The sequence below is a fragment of the Myotis yumanensis genome, unplaced genomic scaffold, assembly GCF_028538775.1.
Source record: "Myotis yumanensis isolate MYYU_CA2020_CCGP unplaced genomic scaffold, mMyoYum1.0.hap1 SCAF_13, whole genome shotgun sequence".
In the NCBI taxonomy this organism is placed as follows: Eukaryota; Metazoa; Chordata; class Mammalia; order Chiroptera; family Vespertilionidae; genus Myotis; species Myotis yumanensis.
In genome coordinates this window covers 18,248,445-18,258,261 of record NW_027223764.1, presented here as the reverse complement: position 1 = coordinate 18,258,261, position 9,817 = coordinate 18,248,445, and the positions used below count along the sequence as shown (strand labels likewise).

The following is a 9,817-nucleotide window of genomic DNA, read 5'->3' as shown; positions in this document are numbered from 1 at the left end:
AGAGGGAGGAGGGGGAGAGTGTTAGGAACACGCAAGGGGTTTCTAGCATGGGCCAGAGGTGGCAAAGAGAAGTTTTGAGGATAACCAAGAAAGATAGGGTTTTAATTGCAGCAGGCAGAACTGTTGTTAGACACAATGTGACTTCTTGACTAAAAGGAGGAAGACAGAGCAAGGCAATGGGGACCCAACCTCAACGGATGCTGAAGGCTCTCTCCCTATAGTTTCAGCCTCTGCAGGAAAGGAGTTCAGAGTTTAGGATCCCAGCTTAGTCCTCTTCTGTCTGTGTGACTCTGGGCAACTTCATTCGTCCCACTGAGTCTCAGTTTTTGTTTTTCTTAAAATGAGATATAATTCATGTAACATAATTTCAACCCTTAAAATTGTACAACTCAGTGGTTTTTAGTATATTCACAAAGTTGTGCAACCATAACCATCTAACTCCAGAATATTTTCATCACTGCAAATAGAAACTTTGTATCTACTTGTAGTTAATTCCCCCCCTCTTCCCCCCCGCCCTCCAGCTCCGGGAAACCACTAATTTACTTTCTGTCTCTATAGGTTTGCCTATTCTGGATGATTCATATAAATAAAATTATATAATATGTGGCCTTTTGTGCCTGGCTTCCTTCACTTAGCATAATGTTTTCTAGGTTCTTCCACGTTGTACCATGAACCAGGATGTCCTTTTTATTCCTTTTTATGGCTGAATATAAAGTCATTTGTACAGATACCTCATTTTATTTATCTATTCATCAAAATTCATCAAAATTGCTTTATGAATAATACTATTCATTATGAAAAATACTCTTGCCGAAACCGGTTTGGCTCAGTGGATAGAGCGTTGGCCTGCCTGCGGACTGGGGGGTCCCAGGTTCGATTCCGGTCAAGGGCATGTACCTGGGTTGCGGGCACATCCCCAGTGGGAGGTGTGCAGGAGGCAGCTGATCGATGTTTCTCTCTCATTGATGTTTCTGACTCTCTATCTCTCTCCCTTCCTCCCTGTAAAAAATCAATAAAATATATTTTAAAAGAAAAGAAAAATACTCTTATGAAGATTCATTTTTTCTTAATAATTTAAAAATGGAGATGTTTCTATTAACTTCACAGGGTTGTGTGAGTCTGAAATGAGATCAGTGTGGTGTGGTGCCTGGCACATAGTAGTTTCTCAGTAAAACACTTTTATCTATTTCTTTTTCAGTTCTTTCAACATAAGAAGCAGGAAAGAGACACATTCAGGTTCAAACAACTTCCAAAGAAAGTTATGGAACCTCCTGTTTGAGGTGTAGTACTTGAATTGGAGTACTTGCCTGGAGCCTAGACAAGGTGTTCCTTTTAGAGATGCTGTTCCAACCAGCAACCAGGGTTTCAGGGTAACCCATGAAAGCAAGTAGAATCCAGCTCCTCCATCTTATCACCTCACTTAGCCTCTCTGAGATTTGGTTCCTTTGTATCTGTAAAATAGGGTTAATACTCATCTCAAAGAGTTAGTGTAGAGTTTATAGTGTTCTCCATAACACTCATCATCCTCTGGCTTATTGTATTTGCTTCTTTACATCTCCTCTATGGAATGCAAGCTCCATGAGGGCAGAAACATTGTTTTGTTCACTGCTCCTTTCTCAGTGCCAAGAACCATACCTGACACATAGTAGGTGCTTAAAAAATTTGTTGAATAAGGAGGTTAATTCATTCATTATTCACTCAAAATGAATATATTTTGTGGGTTGGGGCTATACTTCACGGGGGACGGGGGGTAACAGAGATAAGTAAGCCATTTTTTGCCTCCAAAGAGATCTCTTCAAGTGGAAGTCATAGGCCAAAGCAAACATTACATTGTAATAAGACTTGATAAGTAGAATGTGTGCCTTCACATTCTAGCACCTTGCCCGATCGAGACACTCCTCTCTGAAGGCCTGTTGAATCTAGACTAGACCAGAAATAGATCCCAAGTTATCCAACCTATGCCTTTCCCAATTTTGGCTTCTGGGAGGGATCAAACATTTCCCTACTGGAGAGGGGAAAGGGGAAGCAGAAAAGGGAGTTTCCTCCTCTCCTGGGCTCTAAGCCAGTCAGCCACAGGCAAAACTTTGAAAAGGCCTAAATTGGTTCTGGATGCACTTCCCTCATCTTAGTCCCACCATCCCCAGGCCCCCACTGCCTTAAGACCCTAGATTCCAAAAGTAAGAAAATAACCCCTCCCCCTTACCACAGTCTGACGGTTTCTTGCTTGAAATTTCCACTCCTGGCCTAGTTGCTAGGTGAAACAATCCGATTGAATTCATTCACATACTGTGGGAACTGCTTCCTGAGACATCTGTTTATTTTAAAGGAAAGGGGTATCTTGAAGCATAGGCACCATGGCAACAGGCCTCAAGCGAACTCCCTTGTCTGTGCTTGCCTTTCAGGAAGTCTTCCCTTCCTCAGTTTCCTTAAACAGGCTCAGTTGGGTGGTGGTTGATTTTTTTCCCAACATATAGCCAGTAGTTCATAGGCCCGTGTTTCAAAGAAGGCCCAGCCGGAAGTCACTTTCCCTGACCTGGGCTCCATACCTGGGAGTAGACAGTCTTCTACTGTCTAACAAGCTGGGCTTGACGTTTGGTGTAAATACTCTGGTTGATGGGCAGGTGTTTCCCAGCTGAGCCCTTGGGAAGATTCTCCAGTAGCCAAGGGACGCCTCCTCCCCAGAGGCCTGTGGCCTGGACCCCTTTGGCCCAATTCAAATTTAGGGGGCGGCTCTTGCCTGGTGGGGAAGAGGGCTCTGACCTCCACCTCCTGGGCTCCGTCTGTCTGTGAGTCTCTGGGAATGGCCACCTCCTGCTCTTTTTCTTTCTCCTTTTAAGTCTCGGTTTCCCCTCTTCCTGAACTACTTCTCTGCGCCTCAGTCTCCGTCCTTCTGTCTCTGGCTCCGGCATCTGTCTCGGCTCCCGGCCTCCCTCTCCCCGTCTCCGCCCCTCCCCCGCGCTGTCATTCACTCCGCTTCTCTCTGCTCACAGCCAATGGAGAGACCGGGTCGGAACGGCTAGGCTCCCTCGCACCGGGCTTTTTCGCCCGGTGATTGATGTCCCAGAGTCAACAGCGAGCAAGCAGCCGGAGAGGGGAAGGAGCAGCCGGAGAGGAGTAGAACACCGCGCCCCCTCTCTCCTTCCCCTCCCCCCTACTTTAGCCCTTCTGCGTACTTCGCCTCCAAGTCTCGGCGCAGCCAGGAAGCGCTCCTGCTTTCGCGCCCCTGCGCGCTGCACCCAGAGCGAAAAAACAGCGAGCCCCGCCGCCCAGGCCCCCCCCCCCCGCGGGGCCAGGGCGGGGGTCGGCATGGAGCACCTGGGTCCGCACCATCTCCACCCGGGCCACGCGGAGCCCATCAGCTTCGGCATCGACCAGATCCTCAACAGCCCGGACCAGGGCGGCTGCATGGGGCCAAACTCACGCCTCCAGGACGGAGAATACGGCCTTGGCTGTTTGGTCGGAGGCGCCTACGCTTACGGCGGCGGGGGACCGGTGGCCGGGGCGGCGGCCGGGAACGCGGGGGCCTACGGCGCAGGCGGCCCGAGCGGTCCTGGTGGCCCGGCGGGCGGCGGGGGCGGTGCCTGCAGCATGGGCCCTCTGGCCGGCTCCTACAACGTGAACATGGCCTTGGCGGGCGGCCCGGCCCCGGGAGGCGGCGGCGGCGGCGGCGGCGGCGGGGCGCTGAGCGCTGCGGGAGTGATTCGGGTGCCCGCGCACAGACCACTCGCTGGAGCGGTGGCCCACCCCCAGCCTCTGGCTACTGGCTTGCCCACGGTGCCCTCCGTGCCCGCCGTGCCGGGTGTCAACAACCTCACCGGCCTCACCTTCCCCTGGATGGAGAGTAACCGCAGATACACAAAGGACAGGTTCACAGGTGAGTCCGGGGCCCGCGCGCGCCCGGCCTGGCCGCGGCCCGGGCTCTGCGCTCTCCCTTCCCCCTCGTGGCTCCCTGCAGCCCCCTGTGCCTGCCCGGTCGGTCGCTCAGCTCCTCTTGCTGCTTCCCCCACGTTTAGCCGCCTGCCACCTTTCTATGCTCGAGGAATCGCCAGGCTGGCAGAGTTCTCCCAGCCTGGGCCCGCGGCGTCTCTCCCGCCGGACCCCTGCTCTGAGAAGCGCTCCCAGAGTCCCCTCGCGGAGTCCTGGGCCCGGTCAGAGGGAGGGAAAGGGAATGTAGCTTCGGGACACATTCCGCCCGCACTTGGGGCCCGGAATCTCAGAGAAGGGGCGCGATGTGAACAAACTGTTTCTTCCGTCCCGGCCAACGTTCTCTTGGGAGGCGGTGAGCCCCAGAACCAGACGCAAGGAAAGAACAGGTTCCCCACCTCCGCCCCCCCACCCCCCAGCCACACACACACACACACACACACACACACTCCAAGTCCCAGTGTCTGCTGCGCTGCGGGCCAGCAGAGGCCACGAGCCCGAGCACAGCGGCAGAGCTGGCGGGCCTTTCCTCCCGAACTGCGGGCTTCCTCCAGGTCGGTGGCAGCGTGAGGCTGAGCCGCCCGCTTCATTTTCGTTCTGTCCCGGCTCGGCCTTCTCCCCCACCTCCTACCCCTGGCTCTGTCCGGCTCCGCCTGCTCCACCTCCTACCCCTGGCCCTCCGGCGTAAATAATGCACCGGCCAGGCCCAGGATCGATTGGCCGCCAAAGGACTACTCCCTGGGACGATTGCGCTTTCGGCGGCGCCCGCTGCCCTCCTCTCCGCTGCTTGCTCCCCGCCTTCCTCCTTTAGTCCCGGCTCTCTGCGCTCCCGCTTCCGCTGTCGGCGCTCAGCCCTGGCTCGGCGCGGGCCCTTTCCCCGGCTTCACTTCCCGCTTCCCTTGGCATCCCCTGGATCTGAGAGTATGATCTTCCCGCCCAGCCAGGCCCCCACGCCCGCTGGGAAGCAGCGAAGCAGCCACGAGTTGAGTCTGGGTTCTGGACAGGCCTTAGGAGCAGGAGGAGGGAGGCACAGGCCGGGACTCCAGCGGGGTTTGGGCTCCAGCGCCCAACTGTGAATGAGGGGGTAGGCAGCTTAGAGCTAGACCCTAGGGCACCCCAGACCCCCCTGCTCCTGTTCCAACCTTGGCTCAGACTCTAGGTCTGTGGCAAAAAGTTTTTTTGGGGGGAGGGGAGGTTCATAGAGGCAGAACAGCCACTCCACTTTGGGGCTCTAGGAAGGGCCCTGTATTCAAAGGGCTCCACTGTCCCAACCCAAGTCCTCTCAGCGCTGGAATGAGGGAAGGACTCTGAGGGAAGCCCCAGCCTGGAACCCAGTAATCCTGGGTCTGCTGAAAGGTACCTCACAGAGGCCTACCTAGGGGAGCCACGCATCTCCTCGTCCTTCAGGCCTAAGGAAGGTTTGGAGGGAGTATATGACTGCCTTGTGTTGCCATGTCCTGTGCGTGTCTGCCTGAGTGCCTGTGCCTGTCTGCTGGCTTGTTTGGATGTGTAGAGCTATAGCTTGCCACTGTTGTATGTGATGTGTCTGTGTATATCGCTGTGTGATGGAGGCTTAGGTCAGGACCAGGCAGTGTCCAGCCTCTTACTATTGGGCAACTTCTCTGAGGCTGGAGGCCTGGGGCAGTGGGAAGCTGTGGGGGGCCCTAGGGGGCTGCCATCTTCTGCTGCCTCAGGGAGACTGGGGAGGTGGCTGTGGTATAGTGTCTGGTTGGGCACGTGGAAGCCCAGGACTGGGGAGGCCTCCGTGGTGGCAGCAGCGGCTGCAGCTTGGCGGTGGGAGGGAGCCCTTTCCGGCCCGGCTTGGGGCTGAGGGCTGAAGGGAGGAGCGAGGCCCTGATCGGCTCTGATTTTGGGGTCTAGTTGCTATGCTCGCTGAGTCGCGGGGTGTCGGGCCTGGGACGCCTCCTGACGCTCTGCCGCTTGCCTCTGCCATCTGTCTGTCTCCCGCTCCAGTGGCCCTCTCACCCTTCACTGTAACACGCCGTATAGGTCACCCCTATCAGAACCGGACGCCCCCCAAGAAGAAGAAGCCGCGCACGTCCTTCACGCGCCTGCAGATCTGCGAGCTGGAGAAGCGCTTCCACCGCCAGAAGTACCTGGCCTCCGCCGAGCGCGCCGCCCTGGCCAAGGCGCTCAAAATGACTGACGCTCAGGTCAAAACCTGGTTCCAGAACCGGCGGACCAAGTGGAGGTGAGCGCGCGGGGCGGGCGCGGCGCGGGCGGCGCGGTCTCCGCTGCTCACGGCTCCGGGCCTCTCGGGACGTCACACTCCCTCCGCTCCCGGTTCCCGATGTGTTCGGAGGAGCCAGCAGCTCCTGCTAGGCTCTCGGGGAGTGGGAGGCAGGCGCTGCGACTGACCGAGATGAGGCTGGCGAGCCTTGGCTCTGCTGATCAGAGGCTTCCTGGCTTTCTGGCCGGCAACCCAATGCCTTTGTAAGCGCGGCTGGTCTCGGCCGCTGCTTGAGGAGGCAGCGGGTTAGAGCGGTCTCTGCAGTCCGGGTTGTCTGGGTCAGTGAGTCCCGCGGGGCCTTTTGTTTGCGCAAACGTGCACTTACAGAGATAGCCCCTCGATCCCGGAGACTGGAGGCAGGATGGCCTGCGCCCGGTTTCTGCGCCCCAGCCGGGCTCCCTGCAGAGCGTCTGGGGCCCCAGACCTCCGCCTGGACTCCGCGGACTCGCTCCTCCCGCGACCACCCGCCCCCCCCCCCCCGCCCCGCCCCGCCTTCCCGCCGCGGGTTCCCCACTCTGGAAGGGGAAAATCAATCCGCGCCGGCTGTGGCGGGATTTTCGATGGTCCCACAGAACCCGGGATCAATTAGGAGCAGATGGTTGTGTGTGTGTGTGTGTGTGTGTGTGTGTGTGTGTGAGAGAGAGAGAGAGAGATTACCCTTCTCACATCACACATCCACTACACTAATTTTACCCCTATATACATGCACCTCGACCTCTGTCCCTCTCTGTCTCTCTCATCCTCCCTCCCTCCCCCTCTTTCTTGTGTCCCACCAACTTCGTGGCAGCCTTATTCTCCGCACACACACCAGCGCTTTCTCCGCCGGCCCCTCCCGCATCTCTGCACCCTCCCGTCCGCACATCCAGCCCGCACACTCGGTTCCACGCCTGCCAGGCGTTTCTCGCTAGCTCAGGCCTCAGGGGGAGCGCAGGAGTCTGGGCGAAGGCGGCGGCGCCGGGCCGGGCGGGCCTGGGGCCTGAGGAAGGAATTGGAGTTTCCTCTTTTACTGAATGAAGGCGAGGAATCTGCCCGGGATTCCGCCCGTGGTGGCCACAAAGGAAGCCACTGCCCCGCGAGTCTGCTGCCCTCCCCACCCCTCCCCACATTCCTGCCGCAGGGGAAGGGTGGCCCAGCTTCAGACCTCTGGAAAGCTAGCTGCAGAGGGAGCGAGGCTGGCTGGGGAGGGGTACACCGGTGTTCGCAGGGCCCACTCAGGGCTGTAGCCAGGGGAGGGGAGGGAGCCAGGGAAGACCCTCCCCCAGGTGGGGGACAGAGAAAGAGTGACAGGCAACAGAGAAACCTAAACGCAAAGGGGGGGGGGGGGAGGCAAGCTAGAGACCCCACCCAGGCAGAAAAGGAAACCAGGCAGCCTAATGAAGCCTTAGGTATGAAAAAGAAAAGCAATAGATGAGAAAAACCTCCATTTTCGTTTCAAACAAATTCCCTTAATCTTGAGAAAGCCAACGGGGCAGGGGCGGGGATGAAAGAAAACAAGAGATAAAGACAAAAGCCCGAAGGAAGAGAATCAGTCGAACAGTTGAAAGTGCAGGAAAGAAGGGGAAGGAGAGAGCCAGAGACACCGAGTGAAAAGCAAGAAGGGGCCGCGGGAGGCCGGCCGGCGTCCGTCGCGCGGAGAGGCCCTCGCTGGCTTCGCGCGGCTTCATCGATCGCCTACAAATTGCTTCTGGAGGCCCCGGGGACTCCCATTAGGTCTGTCCACCTTAGAGACAGACGTTTGATCTCAGTTGACGGGGTGGAGGAGAGGCATTAAATGGAGTGAGTCATCGCCTCCCTGGACGCCGCGGAGGAAGCCGGCTGGCCGGGTGGTAGCCCGGCAGGCACAGGGCACAGGGCTCGCGCAGGAGATCCAGGCCTGGGACACGTTCGCGGAGAAAAGGGGGAAGAGAGGTCGCGCAGGACAGCTCGCATCCACAGCCCTTGCCTCCTCCTGGACTGGTGGGGAAGGCGAGGCCCTTCAGGATTGGGACGGGGGTGTCTGGTCTTCCTGGGGGTTGGGGGGAGGCAAGATGCCATTTTATTCTTGGCTGAGCCCTTCGAGACTGTTGTGTGGGCGCTGCGCGTGGACAGGGAGCCCCAGCTCCTTGCCTAGCGGACTTTCACGCAGCTTCCCTGCTACAGCTCGGTTCCGTCTACTTTTGGGGTTACCAGTCTTTGTGGGAGTTGGGATCTTCAAGATAAGGGGGTGCGTAGAGGGGCCCACGCTGGAGCTGGGTGCTGCCAAGGCAGCAGTGCCCCTGCGCGCTCAGGTCTCCCCAGGATCGCTCGGGAGCGTGGGTAACAGCTTGTCCCCGTGCAGGCGGCAGACCGCGGAGGAGCGCGAGGCCGAGAGGCAGCAGGCGAACCGCATCCTCCTGCAGCTGCAGCAAGAGGCCTTCCAGAAGAGCCTGGCGCAGCCGCTGCCCGCGGACCCCCTCTGCGTTCACAACTCGTCGCTCTTCGCCCTGCAGAACCTGCAGCCCTGGTCTGACGATTCAACCAAGATCACCAGCGTCACGTCTGTGGCCTCGGCCTGCGAGTGAGCCTGCCCAGCCCACCCCTCAGACCCCGGCCCAGCCAAGGGGTCAACGCTGAGGCCTGAGAGCCAGGACTCTCTCCCACCCTCCCGGCCTCGGACTGCCCACGGAGGGGAGCACGCCCCTCCAAGTGGGGCCTGCCTGCTTGCCGAAACTGCGCTCTCTTCCGTGGAAAAGAAGAAAGGAGTGCAGAGCACAGGGACCCGCGACCCACACCCTGACTCCCACGCAGTCCTGCGCCCGCTAAAACTGTTCAGAGTCGCCTCAGTTTGCATCTATTTTATTTTAATCTGATTTTTAACGTGGGACTGAGAGAGAGGGGGGAAGAGGGAGAAGAAGAGCTTCCGGGGTCCCCAGAGGACAGCACGGGCTATCGGGCTATCGTTGGAACCTTCTCTCTGTATCCCACTCCTCATCACATACCGACACACACAGGCCCACACAGAGGTGATTCCACCGTCCCTCTTGGTGTCACCCCAGATCACACACAGGGGACCTATGGCAGAATGTCCCGCACACACAGGGCCATAGCCTTCTTACCTTTGATTCTCACTATCTATCCTAGGCCAGGTGTGACCTAGACTTACTCTGAACAGCATGGCACTTCTCATAAACACGAGGCTGTGGCCACACTGTGAGACACCATTCCACACACAACAGCAGTAACAGTGTCACTTGGCCTGCCAGACCTCCATCACACATCCTAGCCCCTCCCAGGTACTCACAAGCAGGCTTTCACACAAACTCAGCCTGTTTCTCCAGATCCTGTTCATAGGGGGGGTTTAAGTTATGCACTTATAAGGTGTTTTCTGTGCAACCATTTTATAAAGTGCTTGTGTAATTTATGTGAAAAAAATAATAAAACCCTCCGGATCCGGAGTTAGGGCTGCCTGCTCCTTGCTGAGCCCAACACCCTACAGCTACTTGGGTTTGGTGTTAGCTGGGCAGCTCTGGAACCTGAGCTTGAGGGGTATCTTGGGGCCAGGACCTGCAGGCTCTGGAGAGAGGAAGGAAGAAGGGGGACAGACAGAGAGAAGGCAGAGCTGAGGTAAGGAGGGAGAGAAAGGCTCTCCCGGGACAGCTAGTGCTTAAGAGGATATCATGTCTT

The 9,817-nt window shown here is 57.5% G+C and overlaps 1 protein-coding gene and 1 long non-coding RNA gene across 3 annotated transcripts; one reads left to right on the top strand and one right to left on the bottom strand.

Annotated features, from left to right (window-relative positions):
* Positions 1–1,313: 1,313 nt before the first annotated feature.
* LOC139021462 (uncharacterized) lies at positions 1,314–2,888 on the bottom strand. The gene is made up of 3 exons (XR_011473516.1): positions 2,761–2,888; positions 2,204–2,311; positions 1,314–1,451 (listed from the first exon to the last, which is right to left on the bottom strand). It is a non-coding gene; the product is annotated as an uncharacterized lncRNA (long non-coding RNA).
* A 124-nt stretch (positions 2,889–3,012) lies between these two features.
* TLX1 (T cell leukemia homeobox 1) lies at positions 3,013–9,588 on the top strand. 2 transcript variants are annotated; one of them, XM_070431843.1, is made up of 3 exons: positions 3,013–3,874; positions 5,899–6,136; positions 8,493–9,588. In XM_070431843.1, exons 1-3 carry the CDS (start codon positions 3,307–3,309, stop codon positions 8,713–8,715), a joined length of 1,029 nt encoding a protein of 342 aa, XP_070287944.1. In that variant the 5' UTR covers positions 3,013–3,306; the 3' UTR covers positions 8,716–9,588. The 2 variants fall into 2 exon arrangements, with proteins under 2 accessions (XP_070287944.1, XP_070287943.1); XM_070431842.1 differs by having other exon boundaries at positions 3,096–3,874; positions 5,935–6,136.
* The last annotated feature ends 229 nt before the right edge of the window (positions 9,589–9,817 follow it).